This window comes from Mesoplodon densirostris, chromosome 12 (assembly GCF_025265405.1).
Source record: "Mesoplodon densirostris isolate mMesDen1 chromosome 12, mMesDen1 primary haplotype, whole genome shotgun sequence".
Taxonomy (NCBI): Eukaryota; Metazoa; Chordata; class Mammalia; order Artiodactyla; family Ziphiidae; genus Mesoplodon; species Mesoplodon densirostris.
Window position 1 is genome coordinate 10,641,279 of NC_082672.1, and position 16,955 is coordinate 10,658,233.

Sequence of the window (16,955 nt, forward strand, 5' to 3'; positions counted from 1 at the left end):
TCAAGGCAGTTCAATAAACGATGTTTCTCCACATGTGTGAAATAATGGCCACACGCTGTACCGCCTTAGCAGGGAGCCTCCGACTATAAACACAGAGTGATTTCTCATCGCAAATAGGTGTCAGACTCCCATTTGGAGAGAAAAATAGATTTTAAAGAATATTCTTGTTACATTTTAATATCTTCAGTGTTTATTTGCCTGCCTGCTTCTCTTCACAACATGAACCGCTCTGAGGAAGACAGAAACTAATGACCCATTCAAGGCTGTAACCCGGGCCCCCCAGTGCTCTCCCAGCTGTGCTCTCAGGTTAACTGGCAGAATCGCTCCCTCTTCCTTCCCTGCCACCACAGCGCCCTATATTCGGAGGCACAGACGACAGCATCTAAGTTCTCCCCATCCACGCCCACAAAGCCCTCTCGGCTACTGACATCATCCATCCTCAGGAAAATGAGAGTCAGGGGACGGATCAGACTAATTACCCAGATGGTAGATGGGGGCAAAATATCCGGCCTTTCCTTGTTATACAATTCTTTGGCGTTTTAGCTGCAAAAGTCCGCTTCAGTGCTGAGGGCAAAGCCAATTGTATGTGTCGCTATGTGCTGGAAGAAGCAAAGAAACCACCTTTTAAGGCTTTCAACCCAGGTCTCACCTGAGTCACCTGTGCCTGATGCTTATCACAAATATTTGCACAGTGCTTTGCAATATGTAACTTTTGGATACAAGGTTGCATTTGATCCATATAACATTATCTACAGGATGCTCTGATCCCCATTTTACAAATGAGGAAGCAGAGATTTAATTAACTGTCCAAGGTCACAAAACCAGTTAGTGCTAAGTCTGCACCTAAACGCAAATGTTTTGGTTCCAAACTGCCTGAAGATTAAGATGAGGAAAAGAAGGTGCTGTAAGAGGCACTGGACCTATGACACGGAACAGGGCCACATGGTCCTGGTCCTCACAGAGCTCTCGCTGGGAGAGAACTCCACTGGCAACCCCAGCAAGGGGTCCCGAGGACCGCCAGCCTGGGTGGGCTGGTGCCCGGCCTGTGGGGCATCACCAGAGCAAGTCATGCTTCCTTCTTTGCTCTCTCAGTAAACACGGACTGGACTCAGGGACCTAACAGGTGCCAGGCTGTTCGGGGGACATGAGGGGTTAGTAAAGATGGGCAAGGGATGGGGTGGGGTGGGGGCTGAGGAGTGGGTCGGAGAGGCGCTTACGTGAAGCTCCCAGAAGGGACTCCGTGTAGCCGGAGACTCTGAGGCAGTGGTGTGATGGGAGCGAGACCAGAAAGGGAGGCTGAGAGGGATGAGAAGGGGCCTAGGAACCAAGTGCATCAGCAAAGCCGTTCTCCGAAGGCAAAGGCAAGCTCTTCAAGGCTTTTATGAAGGGAATGACATGATCTCACCAGCCTTCTGGAAAGACCATTCTGGATGCAGTATGGAAGTGAATGGAAGGGAGCAAAGCTGAGACAGGAAGAGTGGTTGGGAGGTGCTGAGGATGCCTCGGTGGCCTGGGCAGGGGTCGTGACAGTGAAAGTCAAGAAAGGGGGACCTGTGACAAACAACCCAGGGGTGGAGGTCCCAGAATGGGATGACTAGGGTAGGGCAGATGGGAGGGAAAAAGACATCAAGGATGCCTTCTAGCTTTCTGGCTTGAGAAACGAGGCAGACAGCAGTCTTTCACTGAGGTAAGACCCAAAAAGCACAGGAGAAAACACGTTCTTAGAAATAAGTGCACGCAATACACAATGCTGAATTTACCTAAGATCCAGATGTTCTCAAATACTTTCACTGAAGAATAATGAGCCAATTACAAATGAGTGTTAACTATTAAAAGCAAGCTTTAACTGGCAATTAAAAAAATTACTGCACATACAAAAGTAACAAAACTTTGCTTCTTTTAAAATATTCTGAAATGGAGACTGATGATTCTTCAATGAATATAAATCGACTTTTATTGTACGTGATACTTGTTTTCTGAGCACTTTGGTGAACAGATCTCTGGATAGTAGACTTACTAGGAATTCAACACTAACCCTAATACAATTCCTATACTGTTATTCCCTTCATTACTGACTAGTTTGGCTTGGTCCACAATCCAGCCCAGAGGTAGAGTTCTGGGGCTGAAGAAATTAGAAACAGCTTTGTAGATATTCTCTCTTGTATAGTACCTCCCATTTGAGTTTATTTTCATCTGTCACTGATTATAAAAAAGGATCCTCAATTAAGAGCAGAGGCTAAATTAATTGCATCTGGGGGTGGAGGCAGACTATCATTAATGCCTTCACACATTGATCTCCTATGTTTACGCGACGACGCTCGAGGAAAGACATCTATTTTCTCTTTGACAATACCCTTGTCCTGAAAGGCAGCATCTTTTTGTATTTAGTGTGCTCATAATATAAACGATAAGAACACCTTTACATGCATGAGCAATTAGAAAGGTAGATTAGGAGATCATTTTCGGACAACCAGTATACCTACCCTGTGAAACATCTCAGCATCTGCAGATTGACTGTCATACTTAAACCTGAGAATCTCAAAGAAAGAGCAACAAAATAATTTCTGTAGTTTGCAGAAACAGAAAAAAAAAAAAATCCTACTTCCAAGTCCTTAACAATTATCTCGGTGGCCTCCTTCATTTCTATACTTACTGGCTAATCTGTTCTCAACAATTGAGTTAGGTCAATTAAGATGATGAAAAATAATTTTTAAAATTTCAAAACTGGTTTTTGGTGTAGCTATCACTAGGAAATAAGCTAGTAGCATTAACATTTTTTCCAAAGTTTTACTTATTTCCATCTAAATATTCCTCGGTTATAAAGAGCATGGCTGGCCCCTGGACAATTCACTTAGTGCAAAGCTCCAGGTGCGAGCACCCCAGCTCAGACTGACATCGGGTCTGTATGGTTGTAGAAATATGCCTGGGAAGAATGGAAGACAGAAGTGGTAGCTTTAATCTGGTGCAAGAGAGAGAAACACTCTACGCTACGGCAAATGACCTATAATGGGAAAACTGAATGAAGACATGTCAATATGGTAAGCTTTCTTAATTTCAGAACAAGAAGTCTTTTGTTCTTTGGTTGTTCTGTGCTCTGAAAAGATCTGACACTTCTGAATGGCTGTGAAGGCTGAATTACTTTCTGCTGTCCAGCTCAGTCTTTGCTAAACATCTATTATATGGGAGGCGCTGTTGTAGACACAGGGATGCAGAGCATAAACAAGATTCAGTTCTGGCCCTCAAGAGTTCAGTCTAAGCTACAGTAAGACACTGGATTTATTTTAAGAGATCTCTTTCTTGCCCTTGGCATTAAAAAGTAAGAGAGAGATTTGCCCTCAGCAAAAAGAATGTGCCTAGAAATTTAATAAGGAATTCTATTCAGATGCTGAAAAGAAGCTAACATACCTCATTAAAGAGGGAATAAAATTATGCCAAGGCAGTTAACATTTGGGATTAATAACAGGATAAAAATATATAAGAATAATGAAGACATATTCTATTCAATCAATCTAATAAGTTTGAAACCTTATACTTTAGAAGTACACAGATTCTGATTCACCTTCTCATGGTAGCACACAAAAAGAACATCTAAATGCCTGAGCTCACCCCATCTGCTACACACTTTTTCTGGATAATGGCACTGTTTGTATTTATAAAACTGGAGCTACTGATAAAGATCACTGTGGATATCAGATTCCAAAGATGAGAATTTTGTGATTCACTTGACATACAGCTGTCAAGGACTAAGCCTGGCTGGATTAAATACTTGAGATATGTGAAACTGCAAAATTTTGTTATTTTTTCCTTGTCCTGCAGCTATAGAGTAAATACACAACTTGACTAGCTTGTCTAATTTGGGCACCACCGATACAGTAACAGTTGGTTCTCAATTAGCTACAGGAAGCCTGTATACTTTGACTACAACTCTGTTTAAACAGTTGAGAGGAAGAAAAGGTTGTCATGTGGCTGGACAAGAATAAAGGTTGGGGGTTGGGGAACTCAGTAATTCTGGAAGATTTCACCCAGGATGCCCTCCGTACAGATCTGACGGTCACGGAATGGTGCCAAAGAAGTGCCTCCAGTGATAGAATACATTTTCTAGCACATCACAGTCCGGTAGCAGCATCAGTTCTGCTTGCAATCCACGTCTAAAAGGGAAAGTTCTTAGTGGTTCTGCTTTCAGCGTATCTCAAGGACTAATTAAATCCTCATTACTACCTTCTAATTATTCAAATACTATGGGATTACACTAAGGAAATCCCTGCTGGCACACTAGATGAAAAGGGTTAAATAACCTATGTTGATTTTGAGAATCCAGATCTAGTTCAGACCTTCAGAAAACCACTAGCATTCAAATGAATATTTAACTAGACACCACTGTGAAAATTAAAAGGGAATTCAATTAAAAGCTTTTCAAAAAATTAATTCTGAACCTCTCTACATCTGTCCACATAAATAAGCCTTCTGGAAACATTTTCACCTAATTGCTAATCCAATAAACTAGAAGGGCATTTGTTAGTTTCATGAAGCTTAACATCTTACAGGGGTTAAAAATGTCATCATTGGGCTTCCCTGGTGGCGCAGTGGTTGAGAGTCCGCCTGCCGATGCAGGGGACACGGGTTTGTGCCCCGGTCCGGGAAGATCCCGCATGCCGCGGAGCGGCTGGGCCCGTGAGCCGTGGCCGCTGAGCCTGTGCGTCCGGAGCCTGTGCTCCGCAACAGGAGAGGCCACAACAGTGAGAGGCCCGCATACCGCAAAAAAACAAAACAAAACAAAACAAAATGTGATCATTTTGATGTTAATAATAATTATGCTTATTTATCTACTCAGACGACTATTCCACACTCCCTCCAAGTCCTCCTGGAAAACAGGACAACCCACTATTAAGCCATTTCCTATTGCTCTTTTCAAATTTTAAGATACATATGCTAAAGAAGAAGAAGGATAAAGCTAATCTAAACTTGTTAGCTACAATTTTCTTGTAAAATATATTTCAGTATTTTAGGGTTATCTTAACCGTTCCTCCATTGCCTTAGTTCATATAATTCACAGTACTGTATTTGATTTTCTGCATGAGATGCTTTAATAGCAATTCTGTATGTTGTTATATGAGGTCTACAGAGAAAAGATGTGGTTTAAAATAAAAACCAATGGCAAATGTGTTACAGAATACTAAACTGAAGTTTTGACCTTTTAAAAAAAAGCAAACCCAAACTTATATCAGTAATGAAGAAGTTAAAACCAAATAATCTGAACTAATTTTCCTTATTCAGTTAGTAAGAAGCACCACATAATAGGCAAACAGGAGAGTACTAAATCAAGTTTTGTATGGGAAAGTACATGAAATGTAGTGACAATACTACAGAAGAATAAAGCGGCCAATGAACATCCCAAGTGTCTCCCTCCTTTTTGTAACTTATGATGGCCATATCCACATATACCTCCATAGACGGAGAACAGAAAACTACAGAAACTCAGTTATTTTCACCTACGTACAATGTGGGGAAATGAATTTGTGACTGATGTCCTTTGACACACTCGACACCAGAACCACCAGGTGAAGAGGGTACTGAACTGAAGAGGGGGGTGGGCACTGCAGGGCCTGGGATCTGGACAGGGCACGGACTCTGCGCTCAACCTCGGGAAGACGGTATGGCCTTGCTGTTGCCAGTGCTCTTCAGACCCCAGGACAGCCTCAGATTTGCAAAATTCTCCTAAACAGGGTATGTAGTTTATTAATAAATGTTCTTCCTGAATGGGGATACAAAGACCAAACACGAAGGAACCACAGCAGAGCAAGAGATCAGCTTCCTGAGCCTGCAGGAACCTAGCTCCGGGGCCGTTTGTCAGCACTGCTGTCCCCCACGAGGACTTTGGAGACAACCCAGAAAACTGCACCTCCAAGGAAAGTAGGCTGCATCTCCTATTTTGTGCAGTTGTCTCCGGGCAAGTGTGTTTCTAGATTCTCTACCATTAAAGAAAAGCTATCTCCTGTGGGTACATTAGAGAAAATGTGTATAATTGTGGAATCTTACTCTCTTATAATCTTACTTGTTAAAACAAAGTAAGTGTAAAAGGAAGTGTTTAACTTGGTTATTTTAGCACTCAGCAGTGCAGAAGCTATGTTCTTATCTTGTCTATCAAGGTCCATGGTTTCTGAGAAAGAATACATTTTTTAAAATAAGATGCTAACTCACCAATGTATTTTTTTTCCCTCTCTGCTTCTTTCATTACTTCCTTAAGTAAGGGGGGGCAGATATACAAACTGTAAAGGTATAAATGAAGTTAATTTACTTTTCAATACATGGGAATCAGCCCTGGGGAATTTTCTAGCAACGGTTTTCTTAGATTTATTTTGCACTATATATACTGTTGGTACATACCAAATGATGGTAAAACAAGGAACAGGTTTTCATTATTGTATCAAATCATTAAAATATTCATGTCACTTGCCATTAAAATATCTGATCAAGTGTTATTAGGTAGGAGCTAACGTTCCTTCCTAGATTTTAACAAATAACAAAGCCATTTTTTAAAAGAGTACTTGCTACCCAATTTTAGAGGAAATTTAACTCACGCATGGGAAAGCATCATCCAACAGTCATTTTAAAATAAGTTTTCCTTCTCAGGGGTTGTCCAACCAACAAAAGGCACACAAGGAATGCACATGGCGCATACAGCACAGTCTCAGGGGAGGTTTGAGGAATACGTTCATAAAAATCAGTTCAGATTTAGCAAATCATAAAACTCATTTTTGCTACTTGAAGGAAATGGTCATTATATTAGCCAGATTGTTACGTATCCACTACTAGTTACCAAAACCACACTATACATAAGAGGGGGGAAAAACCCCAAACATATCAACATAGTGGTTTCCATACAGTGACACCAGAGGAACGTCCTCAATTTTGCCTTGCAAATGTATGAAGTTAAAAGTTTGATTTAACTATATTTCCTGTCATCTCGTCCTTCATATTTGGTTTTCTACATTTTAAAATTCCTTAAACATTTGTCAGGAGGAAGGGGTTGGGAAGACACTGGAGGATGTGGAGGGGGCCCTCTTTTTAGTTCTTAGCAGTAAAGGTTAGAACTGTAGGACTTCCAAATAAGGTGCCTCTTATCTTTTGATCCTTGCAAAATTAGCAGAATTCTCGCAGTAGGAATGATGTTTCAGGGATATGGTGAAGATTAAATAACAAAAATCTTCATTTTAGCTCTGGGTCTGGCCTGAGTGGGCTTGCAGTGTAGGATAATTTCTTTTACCCTTTTTTCTTCACTTCCTTGACCGAGCCACACAAGGGAGGTACAACCCACGGCCAAGAAAGGGAGTTTGGGGAGAATTCCCCCTGGCTTGGCTTCAGTGCTCTCCCCATGAATGTCTGTAATGTCTTCCAGACAACCAGAGCCATGTGAGGAGTTAACACAGAACAAGCAATTGATAGAGAGGATGGGAGATGCAAGACTGATTTATAGGAGGCCACAGTGGAAAGTTTAGAGAAACAAATACACACATCACACAACTATTAAAACATATTATAGCATTGTTATAAGGCAGGGGTCGCCCAAGTACGGTCCTCAGACTGCATCAGCAATACCTGGGAACTTGTCAGAAATGCAGATCGTGAGCACTCCACACCTCAAACCTACCGCATCAGAAACCTGGGGGTGTGGCCTAAAAATCTAGCGTGACAAATTCTCCAGATGATTCTTGTGCACCCTGAAGTTTAAAAACCATGAACTATTCCATTATTAAGACATATTGTAGTATTTTGATAAGGGAATTAAAGTATTAATTATACATTAAATTATAATAAAAAAGTTAAATATGTAAAGGTATTAGAAATTAACACTTCATTTTATTCTTACTAAACATTCATTTTAACACGAATGATATACAGATAAGGCTAATTCATCTTTTCACTGGTATTACTTTCTAAATAACATGTTGCTGAGTTTTTAATATGTAAAATAACTGAAACTTTATACTTATAATTCTAATTAGAAACAAATCATCATCTTTACAACCCATACAGTAATAATTATAAACATTACGGGTCAGGAGCCTTTAAGTATCAGCTACCAAGCCAGCAATGTCTGTTTTCTGGGTGGGAGTGAAGGAAAGTGACGTCTCCACGGGGTGGGGCAGATGGGCCTTGACCCCCAGGCAGTGGGAAGCCACTTGGCAAAGCACTAGATGGTGCAGCAGGCTTGTAAGGCCCAGTCGACACTAATCTGGATTAAAATCACCACCTCCACCATCAACAAAAGTAGCTCTCCTTCTGAAGGGGAGAGAGAACTCAGCAGCAAACAAAGGAAGGTCTAAGGCTTCAATCAAGGCAATAACAGGCAGAACTGAGTGAGAGGTCAAAGAGTTTGCAGATGTGGGACAACCTGATTGTTCAAGGGCTTCAGGAATAGCTCACATTCCTTCCTCTGGCTCTGGCACTAACGTGCTTCTGAGAATGGGAAGGTCATACAGAACCTCTGCGGTCCTCATATCCTTTATTCATAAATTGAGGTGAACAGACTCTATAATCTTTCAGGTCAGCTCCAGTTCTAAGATCCTATAATCCTACAGTACGAGGTGTTACTATGTGTTTAAAATTTTACTGTTAAATATCATGGGACAAGTAACTGATCAAACCAGCTGAACAGACACACATACTTAACAATACTTTTTTACCTCATAGGACCAATATCCAAACTGAATCATTAACAGTCATTTTTACACAGCTAGATCAAATATCAGACTATAGTCATGTATAAAGTATACTTCATGGTTCTATGGGGACATATATATTCTTTGGGTCTTGAACTGCACTTTGGTAAAACCACCCAATCTGCAAGAAAGCATCCTTCTTTTCAATATTTATTGTTACATGTAGGTTCTTATTTATTACTTTCATCTGATAAGGAAACACAATATCCTTTTAAAAATTATTTATAAGGAGGTGCATAGGTAAGCAAATTCATATAAGCCTTATATACTCAAAACAGAAAGGTATGTAAGATATGAATTGAAGACCAACCTCTTTCCTGTGGCATTGGTGACTGGCTCAAGGCAGGATGAGAACTGGATTCTGACTGGCTCCCAGGTGGCTGAGGAGGCATCTGACTGCCTGTAAAACACAGGAGGGGAAGTGGGGATAGGGAACCCTCTGCATTAACGTTGCAATTGTGCAAAACCAAGACACGGTTAAATTTAATCTTCATGTTCACGAAAGTATGGCTTCACAAAGAAAAATATATAGCTCAAAGAGTGATATTTTTAGACATTTTTTGGTAAAACAATGAGGAAACAGGCATAAACATATTTATCGAATTACCTCCTGAAAAGTTCAGTTTCTTACTGTATGAGTTCCTAAATTCACAGACAAGTCAATCTGTAGCTGAAATCTCCTGACACACACTTCGACAATGCATTTAACAAAATCCAAGACTGATGAATTAAACTCATCCTCCTGAGTTTAGACTAGTCTCTAAGTGGGAAGGCATGAATAGAGGCCAACAATGTTTCATTGGTAATATTTATTCAATATAGTAATATCAAGCGACTTCTAAAAAAGCTTTATAATAAGTCAGAGATTTAACAAAAACTTAGAGGAAAATCTCAATAAAAAAACACACTACTATAAAATATAGTGTACATTATCACTAAAGAAGAAATATTATTCTGTATCTCTTTTGATCTTTATTGCTAATACGGCAATATTTACCATCTATTTGATTTCCATTTATTTAATTTTTGCTGTTTGTCTTTTCAAATTATAACGTAAGCTCCTTGTCAAGCCAGGAATCATGTCTTTTACTCCTTTAATCCCTCCAATAGCATAACAAATATTTAATAAATCTTTGTTATTTAAGGGTCCTTAATCTGAGAATATGAATTAAAGCAAAAGATATTTACTATTTTATTAATTAAAGAGAGACAGTGAATCATGTGAAGGCTAGAGACAGGATTTTGAAATTTAAGAATCATCAGAGCCACGTGACAATATCAACTCACTTTCTGCCTCAGAAGTTTAGATACATTTCTGAGACTAAAAGTATTATAGAATAAAAATGATGGTTGAATTTAACATAATCCTCAAAGCACTGTTTAACCATTCATTTACTCTTGGACATCTGTAGTAAATTAGTATTAGTACCAAATAAATAAATATAAAGTAAAAAACACCTACATTCTGGGTGACAACTTGAAGGGTAAACACTGCCATCAACATGGCTACAGATACACAAAGTATATGAGGATCATGCTATTTTTATCTTCTAACCTCCCCCTTTGCTAAAATAAATTGGGAAGACAGAAATACACACACACACACACACACACACACACACACATATACATACATATCCACATATACCTGCATATATATATCCCTACGTAGCCCTCTGATATGGTAGTCTGTGATCATGCTAGATCAGGTGAACTGCTCTGACACCATAGGACCCACTTCTTGCATAGTTCTGTATATTGCTAAGAGGAATCACAGTTATTGAGTAGAGAGGGAAATTAATGTACTGAAGATTACCACCAATTCACCTCAGCAGAGGTCGTGATGCAGAGCCTGGTGTTTTACACAAAAGACAACCCCTTCCTGTGTTTTTACCTGATGGCGTCTCTATTAGGCCAGGCAGCCTGAGTACAGACCAGGAAGAGAATGGTCTCTGAGGACCACCCCTCATTGCTAACTCTAATAACAGCTGTATCTGTGACAGCCAGAGAGGCAGGAAGATGATTTTCTATCTAGATAATAGGTATAAAGAGTTATTAAAATACAACTATAAAAAATTCTCAAGCTGTTTTTGGGACTTTTAGAAAAGAATGTAAAACTTATGAATGTATTTGAATGCTTCTGGGTACAACTGCCACTTTCATTGTCAGATAAAGTGAAAATCAAGAGCTGAATTTATAGACGCTGAAAAATGTGCTGTGAAACCAGTAGGAGTTAGAGCCACAACTAGATGATAAAAGACCTAGACAAACGGAAAAGAATTTGTGTAACCATTCATCATTTACTCTTAGACATCTGTAATAAATTAGTATTAGTACCAAATAATTAAATATAAAGCAAAAAAACACTTACATTTTGGGTGAAAACAACTTCAAGGGTAAACACTGCCATCAGCTTGACTACAGATACACAAAAGTTGCTGTGTGTCCACTCAAGGGTCATGTGGTTCCTATGAAATACCCTAAGGCCCCCAAGCTCCAGTCCATTTAGAAACTTAAAGCACTCTGCAGCCAAATACCGACTTTCTAAAATGTCACTGGGGAATCAGCTGCAGTAAGACAGTAAGCGCTTACATTATAATGATTGTTTCTGCATGACAGACTGGATTCATAGACTCATGACAGTAAAAACAAACAGTAATTCTACGTTAATACTGGACACCACTACTTACACTATGCAGGCCCCAGGCACTGCTCTTATATACAATATTTCAAGTAAAAATAAAAAAGGCTGTAAGAACTCTCATGAATTCATAAAATACTTCCATATCCAAGCAGCACTACTGGTTATCTGGTGCAATTCTAAGAGAGATATCTCTAAGGCAATGAGCTATCTACTAAATCCACCCTTTAAAGAAACAAACAAGAGCCTTTTCATGGTAAAGCCAGACTTGCCCAAACTGTTTAAAATTCTCCATTTGCTTTCAACCCCTATCTTTCCATCAGTAGTTGCATAGTTACTAAGAAATAACTTCATCCACCATTAGCACAGGTATAAGCACTGTCACAGCAGATAATGAATCAGAAAACATGTCTGAGAAACATAACACAGAAGACTCATTTCTGTCCACTGTCCATATAAAGAAGAAAATTTAGAGCGCTTTGAACCAACTGAATTGACTGAACACCTCCAAAACCATGGATTTTTATACGACACGTTTGATGTAAGTAAAACCTTTTGGTAATTATTTTAAAAGAGAATGTTGCCATATATAGTAAATAAACCAAATTCACAAGAAGGCTTTAACGTTAAAACTGAGTTTTTAAAGAAAGCCCCGGGCTTCCCTGGTGGCACAGTGGTTGACAGTCCGCCTGCTGATGCAGGGGACACGGGTTCGTGCCCCGGTCCGGGAAGATCCCACATGCTGCAGAGCGGCTGGGCCCGTGAGCCATGGCCGCTGAGCCTGCGCGTCCCGAGCCTGTGCTCCGCAATGGGAGAGGCCACAGCAGTGAGAGGCCTGCGTACCGCAAAAAAAAAAAATAAATAAATAAAATAAAAAATAAAGAAAGCCCCATTTCCCCCTTAGTCTGTGTCTATAATGATGTAAGCACAATGGGGGGAAAAGAACTGGAAAAAAACTATCCTGTGAGATAGAATAAATTCCACCACTTCACACTGATGTATTCATTCTTCAGTGACTATGTACACAATATTGTCCTAAATTTTGGTGCAACAAACTAAGAAATGAAACATCAATAAGTCACCTGAATTTCTACTTTTGCTGACTTAAAACTGTAAGCACAAGTCTATACTATAATTTTTTTTACAAAAGAGCTCTATGTTTAATGAATTATAGACTCAGAGAAAAGTTATAAAGCTATACAAGGAGCTGTCTTATATTCCTTAATTCACCTCCCCTAGTGTTCATATCTTATAGAACCTGTATATAATTATCAAGAGGAACAAGATGGTACAAGATTATTAATTAAAGATGTTTGAATTTCACCAACTTTTCCACTTAACATCTCTTTTTCCATTCTAGGGTCTCATATCGCATTTAGTTGTTATTTCCCCTTAGTCTCCTTTAGTCAATCAGTCTTTCCTTATATTTTATGACCTTGATGCTTTTGAAGAGTACTGATCAGTCATTTTGTAGAATGTTCTTCAATTTGGCTTAGTCTGTTATTGTGTCATGATTGAAACGAGGTAACACATTTCGGTACCACAAAAGTGTCATGCCCTTCCCAGTTCATTCTACCCAAGGGGTTCATGACATTGATGTTTCATTGTGGTAACCTTTACCTTGATTACTAGGCAAAGCTGTTGTCCACCAAGCTCCAATAAAAAGTTACTATTCTGCCCTTGGTAATTGATAAGTATCTTAGGAGGTATTTGAGACTATGCAAATCCTGTGTCTCCTCAAACTTGCATCCACTAATTTTAGCATCCATTAGAGAATCTTGTCTGCAACATTTATTACAGTGGTGTTTGCTAACTGGTGATTCTTTATTTCCTTCTTTCCTTCCACATTTGTTAATGGGAATCTATTACAAGGAAGAACTATCTCTTCTTCTCTACTTGTTTATGTATTTATTAGACTGTTTGTATCCATGCAGACTCAATGTGGTAGACACACGACAGAATGACTTCCAGTGAGTCACACTCTTCTGTAATCTCCACCTCTTCACTGAGGGCAGAACCTGTGACTTGGCTTCTAGCCAAAGAATATAACAAAAGCGATGGGCTATCATTCCTAAAATTATTTTATATGGCAAAGTTAAAGGGATTTTACAGATGTAATTAAAGTCCCTAAGCAGTTGACTTTGCAAAAATCAAGAGGGAGATAACCCTGCATAGGCCTCATGTTAAAAGAGGACTTAGGGCTTCTCTGAGCTGAAGGACGCTCCTGACGGCTTTGAAGAAGTGAGCTTCTATGATGGGAACTGAGCTACATGGCCAGGACAGGCAGCCTCTGGAACCTGAGGGCCTCACTTCTACAACCACTGGACATGAATTCTTCTAACAATCTGAATGAGACTGGAAGCAGACTATTCCCTAGTTGAGTCTCCAGATGAAAACGAGACCATCCAACACTCTGACTACAGCCTTGTGACCCTGATAAGAGGACCCAGTGAGGCTGTGACTGGACTCCTGGCGAGAAAAAATGTGAGATAATAAATGTGTGCTGTTTTAAGCTGCAAAATTTGTGATAAGTTGTCATACAGAACAGAAAACTCACACACTTGTGGATTAAAATCCAACCTTGCCATTATTTTGTTGCTCAGATTGTTCCAAATTCTTATTTTATTTTTTTCAAATCCTTATTTTTGGAATCACAAGATGTTCCAGGCTCATCTCTTTTTTATTGGAGGATGGTGTTCAGAGACTAAGATCTGGGCATTGGGTCTGCGCATTATTCCCGGGGACTTATTGCTTCTAGGCCCTCTCAGTGAACAGAGGTAGGAAATATGTATGTACACTAATGCATACACATATACTCTGTATCTTAGTATTTGTGTGTGTATGTAATCATGAGTTTATGCAAATACCTCTAACTCCAATCCAAAACTAGAGGGTACATTTTTTTGTTTTTTTTATTTTTGCGGTACGCGGGACTCTCACTGCTGTGGCCTCTCCTGTTGCGGAGCACAGGCTCCGGACGCGCAGGCTCAGCGGCCATGGCTCACGGGCCCAGCCGCTCCGCGGCATGTGGGATCTTCCCGGACCGGGGCATGGACCCGTGTCCCCTGCATCGGCAGGCGGACTCTCAACCACTGCGCCACCAGGGAAGCCCTAGAGGGTACATTTTACCCTTCTCCCTGTCCTTATTTATAAGTTCTTTCTCCAACATTAAGAAAAGCAGTTCTCATTATCTAAATCAATTTATATATTGTTCAATTCTGTTATCTACACAAAGTAATTTCAGAATTACTAGACTATATCCTTATGAAAAACACCGAGTCATCTGTTAGGGCTTGTATTTCATTTTGAGTTCCCTTTGCATACTGATTGGTTTTAACTGTTTTCAAATTTGGGGGGTATGTGAAATACTTCTACGGTTCTAAGCGTCAGAGCTACACAAAAAGACATATGCCCAGGAGTCACTCCCTCCTCATCCCTGCTACCTTCTTCCCATTCCTCCTTCTTCCTACCCCTTTTCCCATCTGCCCTCTATAAATAACCAATCCCTTTAGTTTTTGGTTTATCTTTATCTTTCACATATTTTTTTGCATAAATGAGAAGACAGCTGTATATCCCCTTATATTATCTTCTTCCTTATGTGAAAAGTTGCACATCCTAGGTTATCTTTCAAGCTTTGCTTTTTCACTTAACAGCATGTCCCGAGAATACTTCCTATCAATTTATAGCATTTTCCTTATTTAAAAAATAGGTATATAGCTCTCCTTTTTGTGAGTGTTCCATAGTTTACTCAACCACTTTCCTATGTATAGGCATTTAGGTTGTTTCCAGTCTTTTGCATATGCATTTCTGTACTGTTGGAGGCCTATCTTTAGAGCAAATTCCTTGTAGAGGGATTGCTGGGTCAAGAGGTTATGTATTTTCAAATTTCCCTCCATGACGCTTTAATTGTTTTGCTATTTGTTGGTCTGTGAAATATTTCTATGGTTCGAAGAGTCAGTTATATAAAAAGACATATGTACCTATGTACAAAAAGACTTACATTCTCACCAGCAATGTCTGAAGGGCCTGTCTCTCCATAACTTCACTAACAGAATATGCTGTCATTTAAAAAATATTTGCCAGTCTTTATGTGAGAAATGGTATCTGAGATTTTTGAATCTGCATTTCTCTAATTCTGAGTTTGACCATTTTTTCAGGTTTGGGCGCTATTTTTATATTTTGTGAATCTGTTGTTCCTGTCTTCCCCCCATTTTTCTACCTGGGTTTTTAGTCCTTTGTCCTGAAATTTTTAATAGTTCTTTATATATCAGGGATGTTAGTGTTAGCCCTTTGTCTGTGGTATAAGTTGTGAATATTGTCCCCGAGTCTGTCAGCTGTCTTTTGTTTATGGTATCTTTTATAAAGGAATTTTTAAAAAGGTAATCAAACTCATCCTTTTTTTAAAAAATAATGTATGTCCTTCCTCTTTTTTTTAAAATTAATTTATTTATCTTTGGCTGCACTGGGTCTTCGTTGCCACATGTGGGCTTTCTTTAGCTGCGGCGAGCAGGGACTACTCTTTGTTGCGGGGTGCGGGCTTCTCACTGCGGCGGCCTCTCTTGTTGTGGAGCACGGGCTCTAGGCACGCGGGCTCAGCAGTTGTGGCTCACGGGCTTAGTTGCTCCGTGGCATGTGGGATCTTCCTGGACCAGGGCTCGAACCCGTGTCCCCTGCATTGGCAGGAGGATTCTTAACCATTGCGCCACCAGGGAAGTGCCTCATCCATTTTTATTTTTATTGTCTTTGGGTTCTAAGTCATAGTGAGAAAGCTTTTCTCTGAACCAAAGTTAAAGAGGAACTCAGTTTTTTTCACGTACACATGTGTTTTCATCTTAATCTACTGGGAATTTTTTTGTTTGTGTGGTAAGAGATATGGATCTAATTTTATCTTTTGTGATGAGAACCTTTTAAAGTCTACTCTTACAGCATGTTTTAATATCTAGTGAGGCTGGTCCTCCCCCAACTCCCATCCCTGCTTTTCCTTTTTCAATGTTTTTTTAGCATGTTCGTTTTTTCTATCTGAAGTTTAGTATCAACCTATCTAACTATATAAAATAACTTGCTGATATGTTTACTGGGATTACACCAATATTATAAATTAACATAAGGAAAACTGATGACTGTTGGGCTCATTGTATTCAAGAACAGGAGACGGCTTTCATTTGTTCAAGTCTTCTTTAGTTTCTTTCAGGTACACAGAAGTTTTGCAGCACATTTTATGTTAAATTTATTCCTGTGCATTTCACCTTCTTTGTTGCTATTACAAATAGGATTTTTTTTTTCCTACCAGTAGGTCTTCTGTTTATTGCTTGTGTATAGGCTACAGCTTTTTGTATGTTAACTTTATATCCTGCTACTGCACTGAATTCTTTAATAGTTTGAGTTAATTTATCATTGATTCTCTGGGGTTTTCTAGGTTTACTATTGTATCATCTATATAGAGGACAGTTTTACTTCTTCTATGCTCATTCTTATGCTTTTGAGTTCTCTTGTCTAACTGCACTGGCTAATGTCTCTAGAACACTGTTGAAAAGCTGTGGAGACAGTGGTCATCGTTGCCTTGTTTCTATCTTAGTGGAAATGTCTCTAATGAT

General features: G+C 39.5%; 1 protein-coding gene across 8 annotated transcripts in view; it reads right to left on the reverse strand.

The window, feature by feature from the left end:
* ARID1B (AT-rich interaction domain 1B) overlaps positions 1–16,955 on the reverse strand; it is a 413,166-nt gene that overhangs the window by 85,610 nt on the left and 310,601 nt on the right. For all 8 annotated transcript variants that reach the window (XM_060114324.1, XM_060114322.1, XM_060114319.1 and 5 more), the window contains one exon: positions 9,031–9,120. In XM_060114324.1, coding sequence (XP_059970307.1) covers positions 9,031–9,120 — 90 coding nt within the window. The remainder of the gene's footprint in view (positions 1–9,030; positions 9,121–16,955) is intronic.